Below are 19053 nucleotides of genomic sequence, written 5' to 3' on the forward strand. Positions count from 1 at the left end.
CCCAACTCTTAATACATCGTGTTTCCTTCTGAAGAATCAGTGAATGTTTGAACTTATGAAGTGGGTCATTTTAATAAATACAGCTATTTTTTGTCTTATGGATTATATGTAAACATCTTTTATGTAAAATATCTTACTCAGGACAGTACTAAATAAAAAATAACATGCATTTTGTATGATCTCTCTTATTTTGTTAAAATTTTGCACATTTTCACAGATTCTGCAAGTGGTTCATACTTTTTCTTGCAACTGTATATATATATATATATATAACTTAAATCAGGTCTAAACGTTTTTTTTAATCTTAATAAAGGTTAAATACTAAGTTACCACTGACAATAACTATCGTAATTCTGATATTTTGGTGGAAATAGCATTTAGCTATAGCCAGGTTAGACGCCATTTTGAATTTAACGCGGATGAAAACGAAGCTGTGAGGAATTGACTACACTATCGTCTTTACAATGGCACGAACTGTATAAAGGTTCTAGATCATGTCACTTTCACAACCCACATTTTTTAAAACTGTTTCATGGAAAACACGGAAAGACGTTTCGTTAGCGGAACAAGTATGTTGTTAAAGAACAATCCACTGGACGCACTGTACTATTCATCTCAGCCTCGTTTTCGTTCCTGTCAAAAAGCGTTACCTTGACTAAGGTCTATGCTTTGTGTGAATGTGCAAGGCGTGAATATCATACTGTTACCTGCTTGTACATCTAGCCTATTAATTTGCAGCCACACAGGGAAATTAAGTTGTTCTGAGCTCAACCAAGACAGTGGCATTAGCATTAGCAGCGCATGCCAAAGTCTTAACCTAAACATTTTAAGAGAAACGGGTCTCAAGACGAGACCACGTTGTGTACAGGCCTCTCTGGGCTCCATCCAAACAGAACAGTTCTCGGATCCTTGGCAGAGCTTCTACAGTCGGATTCCCGCGATGCTTTTTGTGCTGTTTTGAGACTTAAAGTAAGGACCGTCAAATCCATGTTTCAGAACGCAGTCCATGACAAATGTTTTCTTATAAGTAGTTTACATCACGTGTAATCAGAAACGGGCTGTCCAGTCACGTCTTCATAGCACAGCAAATAAACACAATGAAAATCACATTACTTTTTAATAAGCATGGAAGCAGATGGATGTGGCACGTTTTCCCGTGAGTATATAACATGTTGAAATGTATATACTTCTAAGAGGACATGTTTTAGTGCCTCTTTTTGAACATTCCAGCTCAACAAGACAAATGTGAGCTATTAGGTTTAGTGAATATGTACTCTGCCAAGTTCTACATCCTACTGAATAACCCAAATCAGTTTCCTTATGTCATTAGTGCTTTCTATAATAACAAACTTTCCATCCACCGCTATTATATTAAGATTAACATCTGTAGCACTGGAGAAATGTCTCCTCAGAAAACATCGTAGCAATGCAGCACCTCCTCCTGGTTAACTCAGGTGTTTCTACTTTTACCACACATCATTCAATACACATTAAACACTTTATTTGTAATCTTTACTTTTATATATTACTCTTTAAGGAAAATGTTTCAGGGATGTGCTAAACCCAGCTTCAGACCAGTGCTTCTGGGTGGTGATAAAGAAAGTGAAACTACATAAGATGGGCTACAGTACAATGTACCAAGTTGAATAATAATAGTATAGTCAGAGAACATATAGACATGTAACAGTGAAAGCCACTATGGATATTATAACAAAAAACACAAACATAACATTTCTTTACTTATACAGTACAGTGTTGAGCAACATTAAATACACAAAAACAAAATAGAGGTATTACAGTGCACAGACTTCCTAAACCACAACTGTTTAGTTTTACTCACCAGTAAGACTGGTTTTCTTTGCATTTGAGTTGGTTAATGTTGGTTGAGGAAAAAAAAAAAAAAAGCTAGTGTGGGCTGCATTTAGCATTGCATGATAAAACTGAATTTAACACATATCTTTACATATATCTATGGTAATAAATACATTAATTGAAAACAAAATGTCCTTTTTAAATAATTGTTTTTTAAAATACTGTCTAAAATATGCTACCTGTGCTATTTAACACAAAATATTTTTAATAACTTAAAATTATCCTTCAGACATCTATGTTTTTTTTTTTTTTAATATTACACCTAATAAACCTGATTTGTGGAATATGAATACGAATCCAATAACATTAGGTATAATCTGTGCCTTGGAAAGTCCAGACAGTGGAGTGAATAATGTGTGCTTGTTTTAACTATTATTTTATTTATTTATTTACTTATGTTTTCTTTGAATGATTAAATTCCCTTTGGAATTATCCCATATACACTACCATTTAAAAGTTTGGGGTTAGTAAGACTAAGTAAGACCTCTTACTAACTTAGTAAGACTTTTTTTTTTTTTTTTTTTTTAAGAAATTAATATTTTATTCAGCAAGGATGCATTACATTGATCAAAAGTGACAACATACTGTAATGTTACAAAATATTACTATTTCAAGTAAATGTTGTTCTTGTTTTGAACTTTCTATTTATCGAATAATCCTGTATCACAATTTCCACAAAAATATTAAGCAGCTCAACTGCTTTCAACATTGATAATAAGAAGAAATGTTATTAGAAATCAGCATATTAGAATGATTTCTGAAGGATCATGTGACACTGAAGACTGGAGTAATGATGCTGAAAATGTACATTATATTAAAGTAGTAAGCAGTTGTAATTACATTTCAGAATATATTGATTTTAATGTATTTTTGTTCAAATAAATGCAGCCTTGATGAGCAGAAGAGACTTCTTTCAAAAACATTAAAAAAATGTTTTCTAACCAATCCCAAACTTTTGAATAAATGATAGTGTACACTATACAGTTGTTGTTTTTTAAATACAGAATTGGATAAATGCTTGTGTTGACCTTTAATAAGAAATTCTAATAGAAAACTGATGGATGCTATTTTTACCCAAAGGTAGGCACCACTGGTTTTCTGTGGCCTAAAATCCACTGAAAACAAAAAATAACACATTATTAAATGATCATTTAAAATAATGTCATATCAGTACCTACTTCATTATTTGGTCTACAGACCTTCTGCTATGACAAAATATATGCAGCAAGTCTGCATTTTGGATCAGTAACCATTGCCTGAATTTAAAACATTGACTTCTATAACTCTTCAAGACTCTGAAAATATCACTATAAACAGAAACTATTATTTAAACAACTCTACCTCGGACACACCCATGTACTGGCACTATCTTTACCAGGTGCTTCAGGGCATACTTAATGACTAATGATCTTTTTCTATGTGAACAATTCCTATCTGAAGATTCTGACATTTCCCCGAAGAAAATCCTTATTTATTTCCTCCATTAACCTTCCCTTGATCCTCCACCTTTTTGATGGCTGCCTGAATTTTGGCCTGGTCGCCCAGGAGCTGACGTGGTTTGACCGGTCGAAGGTTTTCATTCATCTCCAGTAAGACGGGAACTCCTGTGGGCAGCGTTACATTCACAATGTCTGTTTCCGATATATCTGTTGAGAAACACAGCAAAAGCATGTACATTAATTAGCATATTAGTATTTTAGGTTTATGTTTTAATACCAACTTTATTGTTACTACTGTCCACTTTCTATGCTGTATTATTGATAACATTTAAAAATGAGCTATTAAAGTAATAGAGTATTAAATAAAAAACAGGATGAAGAGCAATTCAATCTTTTTTACCTTGTATTTGGTTGTTTTTTATGTTTAGGATTTCATGTATATAGTACATTTATCGTTCAAAAGTTTGGTGTTGGTAAAATTTTATAATGTTTTTGAAAGAAGTCTCTTCTGCTCACCAAGGCTGCATTTAATTAAAATACAGTAAAATTGTGAAATATTATTACAATTTAAAATAACTATTTTCTATTTGAATATATTTTAAAATGTAATTTATTTCTATGATGGCAAAGCTGAATTTTCAGCATCGTTACTCCAGTCTTCAGTGTCACAAGATCCTTCAGAAATCATTCTAATATGAAACATTTCTTATTATTATTAATTCTGAAAACAGTTGAGCTACTTTTTTTGTGAAAACCGTGATATGTTTTTTTCAGGATTCTTTGATGAATATGATGTCCAAGAAGAAAAAGCATTACTTTTAAATTTACAACAAAATATTAGAGTTACTAACGCAAGTTACTTTGTTTTCCCATTTATTGACTGATGGATCTCCTGTCTCCATTTGAGAGAAATAGGGAGTTCTGTTTTCCAGAATGGCAGCACAGCTGAAAGGCTTGTTTGTTTGAACTGTGCCCTCTACTGTACAGGCGTGAATTTGCATTTCCTTCAGCTTGAGACTTATTCAGTTCACTTTTGGTTGGAAAGAGCCTTTACATCTGCCAAAAATAGAACTTTTTTCTTGTTATAAAAACAAACAAACAAACAGCCCAGATGAGAAAAAGTAACGCAAAAGTAATGTATTACTTTACATAAAAAGTAACTAAGCAATGCAATTAGTTACTTTTCAGGGAGTAACGCAATATTGTAATTCATTACTTTTAAGAGTAACTTTCCCCAACACTGGTAGTGGATACCACACCGCCTTCCAAGAGATAAAGGTCAAGGGTTTTACTCGATAGTGCCCATGTAATTCTAACTCAGTGGCCTTTAGAGGGACATTATAATTTATAAATGTATAATTTTCAAAAGAAGATATTTTTAAGAATGTTTCAAGTGTATTTGTCCATATAATAAACAACAACGGATGCCACTGACTTTCACTGTATGGACAAAATATTTTCTTGTTGCACAGAAGAGAGAAAGTATGAGAACAACATGAAGGTGAGTAAATGGCAACAGAATTTTCATTTTTTTCATGCTCCTGCTGGTATAAAAACTGATCAAAACAGCACATTGAAAACAATATATATGTTTCACCTTCCAAATGTTTAAGCAAAGCCCTGCAGCTGTTGCCATGTGCAGAGATGAGGACTGTTTGGCCACTTTTGATCACCGGTACAATGACATCATTCCAGTAAGGAAGAAGTCTGTCCAACACTTCCTTCAGACTTTCTGTTTTGGGCAGTTCCTCTTTCGGGACGTCACACGTACTATATCGGCGGTCATTGTAAATTTCAGCATAATAGGGATGTGACTCATCAATGGGGGGCGGCGTGATATCATAGCTACGCCTCCACAGTTTAACCTGCTCCTCGCCATGGTTCAACGCCATCTCAGCCCGATTAAGGCCGATCAGGGCACCGTAATGCCGTTCGTTTAACCTCCAGGATTTGGTGACTGGGACCCACTCTTGTCCCATGGCCTCCAGCACCAACCAGGCTGTCTGGATGGAACGGCTCAGTATGGAGGTAAAAACCTGGTCGAATTGATACCCCTTCTCTTTCAGGAGCCTGCCGCATTCTTGGGCTTCCACCACCCCGTTCTCGCTCAGTTTCTGGTCAACCCAGCTGCAGAAGCGGTTCTCCTTGTTCCAGGCCCCCTCCCCATGCCGGAGCAGGAAGAGTTTGTATTTGGACATCCAGAAGAGGCAGTATGGAAGCCTGAAAATGATGCACATGCAGATATATGCTATATGGCAAATCTCAACTGCTTGATTGTTTAAAATATAAAGAATATCATCGCCCAGCTCGAATGTCCTAAATGCGACTACAAGGCACGAATATATTAAGATATTATAAACATTAACATCATGGTTTTCTTTAAAGCTGCTTTGAAAAAAAAAAAATCTATAAAAGCGCTATATAAATAAAATATGGGCAACTCATTTAGTACAGTATGTATATGCAATAAACATTTAACTTTAAATATAACAACCTTTAATATAGTCAGCCTGCATAAACCTAACTGGAGAATAGAACTGAAAGGTTAAGGGTCATGAACTAAATGTCAATGCTAAATTAATGCTCTGACCAACTCTTATATTGAAAAAATCATTGCATTCGCAGGCTAAAATGTAGAAGCATCTAAATAGTGAACTGAAAATGAAATAAACAGTAGCGATGTGTCAAACTACTGTATGACAACACCATAACAGAACTGAACTAGCCTGCTAGCATGTCATGTAATGAAATCATACCGTGCACGCAAAAGCGTTCTTATCTGCTTAGAGTAATCATAAATCTAGGTAAAAATGAAAGAAGCTGTGCGTATTTAAATGACTGAATTGTAACTGAATTGCTCACCGTCAGATTAGAAACCACCCAGCCCAGAGTAGCTGCAGTCCTGCAACAGGAACTATCTCACAGCAACATCTACAAACGCGAAGAAACCGTTTGATTGAGTGACACATCTTTCAGCTAATCATATTCGTGATTCTCCAAAAGTAGGCGTGTTTAAGCGGACAGTGGCGAATTGGAACTGTCGTTGTTTTGAGGTTGATAACGTCAGTTTAAAATATTTTTAGGTTAAATTGAACCGTAGTTCAATAAAGGAGAAATATTATATATAATTACAACCTTATTCACCCAATTTATAAGGTAGGCCCAGTTACATTATTTCAAATGGTTCTTTAATATTCTTTTATCATACGGGAAAGTAGTATTTGCAGCCAGAAGAGCAATGCCAGTCAGAAAACCTGGAATTACCCGTCAAAACAATGAAAGCTTTATTGTTCCTCAATATTCACACATCTGATCACATATACATCTCATTACAATATAAACATTATTATATAATGACAAATGCAATTATATAATAATCATATATTAACATAAAAAAATGTTTTATATGTGTCATAAAGCACATAAAGTTTCAATAGGCTATTTGAACTGATAACTGTGGTTATAACAATAGCACAGCTTTGTGAATTTCTTTCTCTTTGCTCATTCAATTGTTTTTCGTTCATCCAGCTGTCAATGCAATAAAACAAACACAAAACCACATTTAAACAGCAGTTCAATTTTGGTATGTTTAAATAGCCTTCACTTTGGATTTAATATTTGAAATAATTCATTTGAAATAATTCATTAAGAAGTTGGTCCTGCAAACAGCTTCTTCCTGCCCTCCATGCCTGACATGGCATCCACATTTTTACGCCAGTCGGTCACTTCCTCTTTCTGTGTGGATTACAAGTAAATGCATATTATGATAACCTGTTATTATTTGTATTTACAACAATGTTTTCTTGAGCTAGAGAGAGCACATTAAAAATGCAATACATTGTTAAAGGGATAGTAAAAATGAAAATTCTGTCATTAACTAATCACCCTCATGTCGTTCCAAACCCTTAAGACCTTCATTCATCTTCAGAACACAAATTAAGATATTTTTGATGAAATCTGTGAGCTTTCTAGCCTCCAATAGACTGCAACGTTATTACCACTTTCAAGGCCCAGAAAGGTAGTAAAGACATCATTAAAATAGTCCACGTGACTACAGTGGTTCAACCTTAATGTTATGAAGCGATGTGCGCAAAAAACAAACATAGGAGAATGACAGGGAAAAGAAAAAATTGTTGAATAAAGTCGTTATTTTTGTATGAAGCCCTGCACATGACATGCAAGAAAAAAAATTAAATAGTGCGCACGACTTACTAATTCGTTCCCTCGATTTACTATTTCGTTCCCTCGATTTATAAATCATGCATGATTTATAAATCGAGGGAACGAAATAGTAAATCGTGCGCACGTTTTAGTAAACCGAGGGAACAAAGTAGTAAATCGTGCACACGATTTAGCCTACTATTTTTTTCCTGCATGTCATATCCGGGGGCTTCGTATTTTTGTTTGTTTTTTGCGCACAAAAAGTATTCTCATTGCTTCATAACATTAAGGTTGAACCACTGTAGTCACATGGACTATTTTAAGGATGTCTTTACTACCTTTCTTTGAAAGTGGTAATAATGTTGCAAACTATCGGAGGCCAGAAAGCTCACGGATTTCATCAAAAATATCGTAATTTGTGTTCCGAAGATGAATGAAGGTCTTAAGGGTGTGGAACGACATGAGGGTAAGTAATAAATGACATAATTTTGATTTTTGGGTGAACTAACCCTTTAATACAGAATAAATAATAAAATAATAAATAAAAGAAAATAATACAAGCAAATTTTATTCAAATAAAAATTTTAAATTAATTATTTAATATCATTAACTGAATAAACAAACAAAAAATCTTACTATGTTATTTAATGAGATTTGCATAATTTCATAATACATAAAAAATAAATAAAGCACTAAATCCATAAGGTCCAAGTATTATATTGATATAAGATGTGTTGATTATTACCTTTTCCTCCTCCTTCTTGACAGTCTTGAGGTTAGCTTTAAAGTCGATGGATTCCTTGTGTCTGGAACCTAGCAGAGCCCCCAGCATGGCTTCAGCAGACACCCTCACTCTCTTCAGGGGAGGTCTCTTCATTTTGCCCTTCAGCTCAAAGATTTTGTGGCTTAATTCTGCTATCTACACCAAAAGCATAAATTATGGCTAGTAAACGAATGCATCAATTAATGCTTTTACGTTTAGGCATTTTTAATGCAGTTTTAAAGCAACAAAATATACCTCCGTTTCACTTTTGGAAACTTTCGCTTGAATGTCATATCGTTCCTCATCAACAACATCAATTTTTTGATGAAGGTCTTTGCACAGATTCTGTAAGCAGAGAACCGGCATGTAAGAAAGAACACTGTCAAAAGAATTATGACAGAAGACCAAAGAATAGTAACCTGTAAGTCCTGTACGGACAGTCCAGGCAGTTTGAGAGGAGGAGCTCTCTCACTGAGAGTTTGTTCTCGGTCAATCTTTTTCTGTTCCTTCTCCTCTGCCAGCAGTATGCCGGCCTTCTTCAGTATTCTGGTCTGCAATGCATTAAAATAAGGATGCATACCCATATATTTATATGTACATCATGGTAGTTGCTTTAAAACACATTCATACATAAAATGATTCAAGATACTGATATTTCAGGAATGCAACAAAAAGATACTAACCTTTAAAAATAACCGCCGAGATGCTGAAATCTTGGGCTTTCTCTGAAGAAGAGAGCCGATATGAAATATACAACAATGTGACCCTGCCAGCTGCAATGTTATATAATAATACTGCAATTAAATACAGCTTTTAAAAACTCACCGGACTGACACAGATAGAGCCAGGAATGAAAATACATATATATTTATAATTTCTATCATATATTTAATCATTTATTATTTCTATAATACTAAAATACTTACATAGCTTCAGACATGTTTGCGCCTTTGTTTTTTCCTAGAGGCTTACAAATAAAAAATAAAAAGTTTGTTAAAAAACAACTTGTGTGCAGGTGTAGTATAAGAAAAAAATCTAAAACAATATTAAAATAGACATCCTAAAAACAAGGAAACGCAAAATGTTTGTCTAGCCATACAGTCATTTACTGTAAAAATGTTTTAAAATTCTGATGTCAATATGAGTAAGAAGCTAAGAAATCTAAAACTACTATATCTATCTAATACGCATGAATAACTAGCAGTTGTTATAACCTGAAGGTCCTTACCTCTAAGATGATGGAAGTATGACTTAGTTTTGGCCACAAAGAAGAAACTCTGCAGATTTATAGATTCTGATGCACTCGTAAGAGGCTCACTAAAATAGACCACTGTCCGCACCATTATCATTGTCAAATGCTTTGCATCCCAGGATTTAGTGTGACAGAGCAGCTGGTGCTGAAATGCACTTTATGTTCTCTAGACTAAGGGTGAGCACAACAATACTCCTGTATTAATGAGACTATATGCGTACAGCCGTAGGCTTTGTTTTATCCAGTGTCAAGGGTAATGCGAGTTACGTAATCAGATTACTTTTTTCAAGTAACTTTTTCAAATAAGTTACTTTGTTTTCTCATTTATCCCATGCTGAGTTGTTGAGCAATAAGTAACTAATGTCTTTGCTGCTGGCCTTCAATGATCCAATTCAACCATACTAATAAGATAAACACATTTGTGTTTCTTTTTATTGTTTTTATTGCTGAAGTAAGAGTGTTTAAAGATTAGTTCACTTTCAAATGAAAATTAGCACAAGCTTTACTCACCCTCAAGCCATCATAGGTGTATATGACTTTCTTCTTTCTGATGAACACAATCAGAGTTATATTAATAAATATCCTGACGCATCCGACCTTTATAATGGCAGTGAGCGAGGATTAACAAAAGTGCTTTCATCCACATCCATCCATCATAAACATACTCCACATGGCTCTGGGGGGTTAATAAAGGCCTTCTGAAGCATAGCGATGCGTTTGTGTAAAAAAATATCCATATTTAACAAGTTATTAAGTAAAATATCTAGCTCCCGCCAGAAAGTCTTCCATATTGAAGAAAGTGTAAACTGGCGTCGCGTCAGTTACACTTTTTCCGTAAGTTGAATAGGGAAGATGTAGGACGTAGCGTAAGCTTTTTGAACTGTGAGAGTTTTACACTTTCTTTGTATGTTGAATATGGAAGGCGGTCTGGTGGAAGCTAGATATTTTACTTTATAACTTGTTAAACATATATATTTTTCTTTGCACAAACGCGTCGCTTCAGAAGGAGTCGTGTGGAGTATGTTTATGATGGATGGATGCACTTTCTTGAGCTTCTTACTCGTTGGTTTCGCTCACTGCCATTATAAAGCTCGGATGCATCAGGATATTTATTAAAATATCTCCGATTGTGTTCATTAGAAAGAAGAAAGTCATATACACCTAGGATGGCTCGAGGGTGAGTAAAGCTTGGGCTAATTTTCATTTGAAAGTGAACTAATCCTTTAACTTTCTTCTCCTGCATACTATTCTTTGGCAATCCAGAATGGCAACACAGCTGTAATGTTTGTTTGAGCTGCGTCCTCTACTGTACAGGCGTGAATTTGCATTTCCTTCAGCCTGAGGCTTTTTTGGTGTGAAACAGCCATTTGCCAACTTTTTTATATTAAAAAACAAACAAGCAAGCCCAGCCCAGGTGAGAAAAATTAATGCTACTTAATGCTACTACAATGTTACTTTTAAAAGTAACTTTCCCCAAAACTGGTCTTATCCAATTTAATGTACCATTGATCTTTTTGGAGTTGTTGTTGATTAGTCATACAGTTTGTACTATATATCTTGGGAGAAAACAATATGACTGCCACAATGATATGCCTATATCATATCCTATTTGAAAAGGACATTTAAACAATTTGTGAAGACATTTTATGTAGGGATATTACATGATATTTTAATATTTTCTTAAATCCTATAAATAATTCAGATCTGAAATCACAGATATTTTCACAACCATCAATAAGGGACCTTGAATATAATAGACTGACATGCTGGGTTTTTCTTCTTCTTGATATGTTGTTGCAGGCTGCCATCAATAGGTCAAAAGAAGAACTGCAGCTTATTAAATATGAGAAAATGCGTAGAAATCTTTTAATTTAAAAAAGTCAGTGATCTGCTGCCACCTGCAAGAGATTTTGCTCAGACACTAATGTTTTTAATTTCTTGTTGGCTCTATTTTCTATCTAACCAACTTGTCATATATTTAAAGAGATGTTTATGCAATAAAATATATAAAATAAAATGATGAAACAAAATAAATATATCCCCCCCCCCCCCCCCCACCCCCCCACAAAAAACAATGTAGCCTATACAATGAGACTGCAATAACTTTATTATCTCTGTTATATTTAACATTGTTTACTCTTATTTCACAGTCTATTTATAAACGTATATCTACCACTATCCACGCATTACAGTCGCATATAACATTGTTGACTCTTATTTCACACAAACAGTCTATTTATAAACTCATATCTACCACTATCCATTACAATCACGACCGAAAACAAAATCAGCATTCAGTCTTCATCACCCTCTCATCCCCTCAGCGAGCACTTTGGACAGCGTATGACCAGGCCATGAGAGCAAAGAAATAAGAATTAGAGAACAGGGATTAGATAAGTGATTTAATACAAAATGAATATGAATAGGCTACATCAAAAGGAAATGTTTTACCCTCAGATTTCCGATAACGGAGTGATGTAAAAGCTCTGACAAGTTTATCCTTATCCAGCTCACCGCAGAGCCATACGTCACAGGAGATATATAGAAAATGAAACGATGGAAAAAATGTAATGAAACTTAAAATTGCCAGTAGGTGGCGGCAAATGATTGTCTTAACGAGTGTGTCATTCAATGAGTTTCCTAGTTAATAATTGGACATAAACGCCCTCTCAAGTTTACCACTAGAAAGTTCGGGGGTAATTTTGATACCCAAAAGTTCCCGAGATGGGCGGTCCACAAACTTTAAACATGGCGGATGGGGAGAACGATTGCCGCTGTCTCCAAGTGTCTGGTATTCTTTATTATTTTTTTCCACAACCGCTACATCGCCTTGTCTTGACGTTAAAGTAGCGCATATTTACATATATGAATAATCATTTGAAGCGTATTGTATGTATTATACACAGAGATATAGCCTGTATTTGACCGAAATTCCAGAATCATCAGCAAACTGACGATAGATAGCGTCGTGAATGTTTATGTGGTTGTCAATGAATGGGGCGCTAAATATCATTTTGGCAATTGACCATATACACGGAAGGTTCTTAAAGTTCACCCAAAAATGAAAATTATGTCATTAATTACTCTCCCTCATATCGTTCCATACCCATAAGACCTTCGTTCATTTTCAGAACACAAATTAAGATATTTTTGATGAAATCCGAGAGCTGTCGGACTCCTCCATAGACAGCAATTTAACCACCACTGTCAATGTCCAGAAAGGTAATAAAAGACATTGTTAAAATAGTCGACGTGACTGCAGTGGTTCAACCTTTATTTTATGAGGCTACGAGAATACCTTTTGTGCGCAAAAACAAAACAAAAATAACGACTTTGTTCAACAGTATCTTCTCTTTTGTATCATTCTCCTACGCTGTTTACGTTCAGCTCTTCAAGGTTCTGTGTCAGAACGGCGGCTCAGTTTTGGCTGACGCTGTTCACGTGAGCAGCACAACGCATGTGTGTGATGCAGGCGCCGGCCAATAATGAGTTGCCGTTCTGACGTAGAACCTGGAAGCGCTGAACGTAAACAGCGTAATAAAAAACGTCCTTCCTCCTCAGCAAAATTCACTTCAAACCATCATTTTTCACACTTTCGTGTGGGGAAAAAAAAGCATCAACACACTTTAAATTAAAGATTTATTTTGCACTTTAGTTAGATTCACTGAACAAAATGGGAGTTTTCACAAGTGTGCTGAAATGAGTGAGCTTGCGCTGCACTGACTGACAGCTTCTATGATAATAAAGGGAGGGAGAGCAAGGTGCTTGCTTTCTGTGTAATTCATTCACAAGAAAAGTTATTGTTTTTCATGAGACTTTTGAGTACTTCATACTTCACCTTGACATTATTTATTTTTAAACCTAGTGATTTTATAATGTTTAATATTTATTCAAAAGCGAAAAGTGTTGAAAAATATTACAGGAAATGGCTAATGTGAGCCAATAAATGATCCTCTGCTGCCATCTACAGGTTATAGTGGCAATTAATGTCTTTTTTTATTTTTAAATAAAAGTGTATAGAAATGTTGGATTTCCTACATCTTGAAACGCTTGGTTTTAAAAATGGGGACAAGGATGAACAAATAATGTTTTTGGTCATCACATTAAAAATAACATTTGAAGTGCTGGGAAAATGTTGCGGGTGCGTGTCTAATTACAGACACAGCGTTTCTTATTCAAATGTTCTCATTAGCTTCAAGTCTTTATTGCAATCAATAAAACTGGTTTAGTGGCAAATTAGGTAAGTGTAATAACTGCATTAAAATATAAATACAACATTAAAAAGTCAGCCATTAATGGTTTTGTGTCGATGTACAGCAAGTACTAACAGCTAACAGTTCACCGGAAGTGCCCAAGCTGGCTTATTGAAAACCAGGAAGTAACCGTGCATATGATCAATTAATAGGCAAGAATAAACTTGAATGTGATGAGCTTGTAATCACGACTTCAAAAGTGGGAAGCAGGAAATCTCAGATAGCATGTGAAGGCAGCATATTAGTCTAAAATGAAAGTCACCTAACATTAACTTCTTGTTTATTGAAATTTTGTATCAAATCAATAGGCTGTCATATTTGCAATGGTGTTGATATTCGGGAAAACAGCACTCTATATGCTATTATAATTATTAAAAACAAGAACTCATATAGCCACATTTTTGCCCCATATATCGATTTTTGGGTGGCATTTTTGCCCCAATCCTCCGTTAATTTAAGTGATATGGTGGAGGGCGGGGCTCTTTTTCCAGCACAAGCAAGTAGGGCTCGCTGCAGCCTGCGGTGGACATCTAACCCACATCCAAGTGTGACGTCAGAAGCCACACCCGTGCCCAATATGTCACCTCGTGACTCCTCACTAAACCACTTCACCAGAAATCCCACCCTACTGGTAATTTCATTGGTTACAGTGACAGGTAGGTTTAGGGATCAGTGTTTGGTGTAGGCAATCAGTACTGTGATTGACATGACCAATAAAATCTTAAGAATCGGCTGCAGGGTGGCATGGGCCTGGCTTCTGACGTCACACTTGGATGTGGGCCGGGTTGGATGTCCACCGCAGGCTGCAGCGAGACGCTTCTCAGCACAAGCGAGGCCTGTTTCAAGTGAAAACAGGTGAAACACAGCAAAGGCTGCTACTAGTCCTCTGTGACTGTCAGTATTTACCTTCTACTGTCCAGCATCAAACAGCTTCTTTCTGCCCTCCATTCCAGACATGGCCTCCACATTTTTACGCCAATCAGTCACCTCTTCTTTCTGTGGAAGGTAAAGACACAATTATGAATATTAACACTTCTGTCCAATTAATTTATTTGATATAATCTTACCTTCTCCTCATCTTTCTTCACTGTCTTCAGGTTGGCTTTGAAGTCAATGGACTGTGTGTGTTTGGAGCCCAGAAGGACACTTAGCAATTGTTCAGCCGACAGTTTCACTCTCTTCAGGTTTGGCCTCTTCAGCTTGCTCTTAATCTCATAGATCTTCTGATTCATTTCCTTTATCTTTATTAACACAGACCACACATGTTGAACTATAATGCAATCCTTCGACCGAACTGCTAAGCTGATTGTTCGATTCAGTGCTAACAGAACACAATAGCTTCATCGTTGAGAACTGTTTATCGAATTTTGATGTTTGTTACACAGTTTTTCATACCTCTTTTTCATTTTTGGCCACCTTAATGCTAATGTCATAGCGTTCCTCGTCAATCACGTCAATCTTGTGATGCAAATCCCTGCATAGTTCCTACACACAAGACAGTGTCAACAAAATAAAATACTGGTAACACTTTATTCAAAGCCTGTCTATAGGATGCATTACAAAAATTTTAATGCTGTAGAGTAGAGTTTCCAAAACTGGGCTTTGTGAGGGAATTGCAGGTGGTTCGTGAGTGATGAAAAAGCTAATTAATTGAATAAAAATGTAAACTTAAACTAAATAAATAGGCTAATTTTAAAATAAAACAATCAAAATAAAACACTTAAAAGTTAAATATTTTATTTGTTTACCAAAAATCATTGCATCCAAGCATCATTGACATATGCCTGTGCTATTAAATTAAAAAAAAAAAAAATGTTAACTTAAGATCTGAGGTAATTCTTCAAGTAGCCTAAATACTTTAGGTTAAAGGGGTTCAGCTAACAAAAAAGTTTGGAAATCCCTCCCTGCTGTAGAGTAATACATTATATCATAAATAATGGTAACCAATTAAAAGTGTAGCTTGGACATTCTGCTAAATAAATTCTATGTTTCACAAAAGAAAAAATGTCATATATGTTTCTAAAAGGAAAAGAATATGAGATGGCAAGAAAAAAAGGCCCTAAAGGACATGGTGATGGTAAAAACAAAGAAAAAAATGAGATGGGAGGAAAAATTATATTTCATTGCTTTTGCATTCGCTCGCAAAACTTTTGCATTCACCTGAGAAACTTTGTGTTTGCTCACAAAACATTTTTGAGGGAAATAATGTGGGACGTATATATAATGTATATAATGTTATATATACAAATCATCCAAGTGTCCCATTCCGAGGCATTTCTAAGATACATTTGATTAATATTTTTAAATATTATTAAATTGTAAGATCCATTTTTGATTGTCGAAAGAATTCCAGGTGACGTTCACTCTCAGCCAAAAAGATTTCACGTAGCATTTTCATCAGTCAGTCTTGGAAGTCTATTCTGATTGGTTGATAACTTTTGTTTTTTTTTAATGAATGAACCCAAGTGTGGTTTATTGAAAGTAGAACAAAATATAAATTAAACAGAACTAAACAATGACATGAACAGACTTGAACTTGCATTTGGAGACTGGGCAAAACTCACCAACAGCGAGTACAGAGAACAATACACGACAAACAAACATGGCTAACATGAGGGCTAAATACAAAACTATGGGGAACACATGACCAAAACATCAATAAGACAGAACTAAAGAACATGAAACGACAAGACTGTTAACAAAATATCAGGACAATGAACCAATCAGAACATGATTAATGACGCAAGGGAACTAATGAAAACAAAACACATGAACAGGGGAAGCAGAGATCACATGACGTAAACATACCAATAAACATGAACTTCAAAATAAAAGACATGATTTCCTTGATAACTTTTGACAACATTTAATCCAGGAGCTTTCTAGTGCAAGAGCACGGATAGATTCACACACGCACATTACATGGATGTGCTCTCGACATTTGTCATTAAAATAACGCCATAGAGCTGGACATCATTTGGCTCTGTAGTGAGTGAGCTCCACTTGCAAATGTTTTCCAAGCGAACACAAAAGCTTTGAAATATAATTTTCCTACCATCTCTTATTTTTCCATTACTTTGTGCTCTATGAAGGTGAGTAAATGATGACAGAGTTTTCATTTTTTGGGGGGTTGTTAACTATCCCTTTAAATTGTATAAATCGTGCTCAATGATCCATTTAACTGATTTAATTGTACCTGTAATTCCCGTACTGACAGGCCGGAAAGTTTGATGGGAGGAATTCTTTCACTCAGCACTTTCTCCCTCTCCTTCTGTTTATCCTGCTTCTCTACTATCAGCATTTCCATTGCTGTACTCAGCAGCCTCATCTTCATGATGACAGGTCCATTGTAATCATGTCAAGGCAAAAAAATGTATTAGTTTAAATATATTAGTTTTGCTATGAATGTACTAGAATCTCACAAAAGAAGCAAATAAATGGCCAGTTGCAACATTTAAAAAATCCACTACTTGACCACACAAAGTAGCCAATGTGTAACTGTGGTCAGCAGGTGGCGCTCACCTTCAACCCCAGCCGACGGGCTGAACTTATCTTGGGTTTTGGCTTTGATTGGGGACTTTGGTTGAACCAGCCAGTGAAGCATATAGATAGAAGAGAATGTTGATAGAGACATGACAGATATCATAATTCAAATAGCTGGTTGTTACTGATGAAGGTGGAGATACTCACGCGTCAGACATACTTCTAGTCCTTCCTTATCTGCAAAATAAAATAACTATTTCAAACAGTCATCACTACTCTGAAACACATATTAGGATATTAAAGGATTAGTTCACTTCAGAATTAAAATTTACTCATCCCCATGTCATCCAAGATGTTTATGTCTTTCTTTCGTCAGTTGAAAAGAAATTAAGGTTTTTGAGGAAAACATTCCAGGATTTTTCTCCATATAGTGGACTTCAATGGGGACCAACAGGTTGATGGTCCAAATTGCAGTTTCAGTGCAGCTTCAAAGGGCTCTACACAATCCCAGAAGAGGAATAAGGGTCTTATCTAGCAAAACGATTTGTCATTTTCTAAAAAAAAATTAAAAATCCTCGGCTGGTACCTTCAACCCGTTGGAAACTGTTGAAGTCCACTATCTGGAGAAAAACCCTGGAATGTTTTCCTCAAAAACCTTAATTTCTTTTCAACTGAAGAAAGAAAGACATAAACATCTTGGATGACATGGGGGTGAGTAAATTAACAGGAAATTTTAATTCTGAAGTGAACTAATCCTTTAACAAATGAGAATATTTAAGATATTTGTATGAATGTGTTACGATTCCCAAAAACAACCTATTAATTCACTTTGCATATTTAATAAATGTGTATAATTTATGCAATCTTTGAAGAATTATGCATAAATTGATTCAAATGCATTAATGGCTGTGGTAATCAGACCCTTTAATCCACCCATTTGACCTATCAGTCCTCTACACAGCGGTAAGAGTTCTGTGCATAGCGTCCGTGAGTTTTAGCATAGGTGAAAATCTTCCAGGATTGTCGCTAATTTGAGAAACATCTAAACAGATAACATTGCAACTGTGCATAATTTATTGCCAGTTTTAAATAAATAATAATTAAATCCTTCAATATACCATGACAGCTATAACCCCTTCTGAGTAATGACACATTTGCCATCCAAAAAATAACCAAACACATAGCTGTTAGTCTCTTATGACCACTGAAAAAGACATACCTGCTAGAAGAAGAAAAGAGAGGAGTGTGAGTTAACTGGCTGACTGAGGAAAGAGGAAAATCCTTAGATTTATAGTATCAGCTCCCATGAGAGCGTCTTACTAAAATAGACCTCGTCTGTTCCACTCTACTGACATTTACTGTTCACACAGCAAACTAGCATAGTAAAACTTTCATTTGGAGAGAGTCATGCAGCTATGCAGTGTGGACCGGGTTGAATACCTCTTTTTGGTGGCCAAAACCTTATTGACCATCAGAGTGACCAGTTCAAAGGTCTAAAGGTGATGCTCGTCATAACAGAAACAAATCTGATATTATTAGAAACCTTGTGAAAAATAGAAGGGATGAGATGTCAGACCATATTAAAAAGAGAGAGAGAAAAGAGTGGAAGTGGAAAAAAATAGTAAATAGTTTTTGCAATCTAAGTTTATACCTATTAATTGCAATGTGATGTCATGCCATGACATCTATCTCATGAACGTGATCATTTCCATGCACATTAAGCAACTGATAGCTGGCAGAAGGCAATGTGGTATAAATCATTTCTTGGGTTAAGAGGACAGTGAGCAGGTGGAAAGAGGGGTCAAATTGTAAAAACATTTCAAGGGGGAT

General features: G+C 35.4%; 3 protein-coding genes across 3 annotated transcripts; all 3 read right to left on the bottom strand.

Moving 5' to 3' along the window:
• Window positions 1–1479: 1479 nt before the first annotated feature.
• On the bottom strand, window positions 1480–6295 carry bpgm (2,3-bisphosphoglycerate mutase). Its single transcript, XM_051884759.1, has 3 exons — window positions 6174–6295; window positions 4909–5531; window positions 1480–3518 (listed from the first exon to the last, which is right to left on the bottom strand). Exons 2-3 carry the CDS (start codon window positions 5507–5509, stop codon window positions 3340–3342), a joined length of 780 nt encoding a protein of 259 aa, XP_051740719.1. The 5' UTR covers window positions 5510–5531; window positions 6174–6295; the 3' UTR covers window positions 1480–3339.
• Window positions 6296–6578: 283 nt separating this feature from the next.
• LOC127507730 (troponin I, slow skeletal muscle-like) lies at window positions 6579–9014 on the bottom strand (the record flags this gene model as incomplete). Its single annotated transcript, XM_051885025.1, has 5 exons — window positions 6579–7046; window positions 8218–8391; window positions 8491–8580; window positions 8655–8786; window positions 8919–9014. Coding segments are annotated over 5 exons (582 nt in total), but the record flags the coding sequence as incomplete, so codon positions are not given.
• Window positions 9015–11582: 2568 nt separating this feature from the next.
• Window positions 11583–19042, bottom strand: LOC127507494 (troponin I, slow skeletal muscle-like). Its single transcript, XM_051884654.1, has 8 exons — window positions 18443–19042; window positions 17431–17460; window positions 17263–17317; window positions 16937–17068; window positions 15136–15225; window positions 14808–14981; window positions 14647–14736; window positions 11583–11817 (listed from the first exon to the last, which is right to left on the bottom strand). Exons 2-7 carry the CDS (start codon window positions 17439–17441, stop codon window positions 14650–14652), a joined length of 549 nt encoding a protein of 182 aa, XP_051740614.1. The 5' UTR covers window positions 17442–17460; window positions 18443–19042; the 3' UTR covers window positions 11583–11817; window positions 14647–14649.
• Between the last annotated feature and the right edge of the window lie 11 nt (window positions 19043–19053).

This window comes from Ctenopharyngodon idella, chromosome 24 (assembly GCF_019924925.1).
Source record: "Ctenopharyngodon idella isolate HZGC_01 chromosome 24, HZGC01, whole genome shotgun sequence".
Lineage (NCBI taxonomy): Eukaryota > Metazoa > Chordata > Actinopteri > Cypriniformes > Xenocyprididae > Ctenopharyngodon > Ctenopharyngodon idella.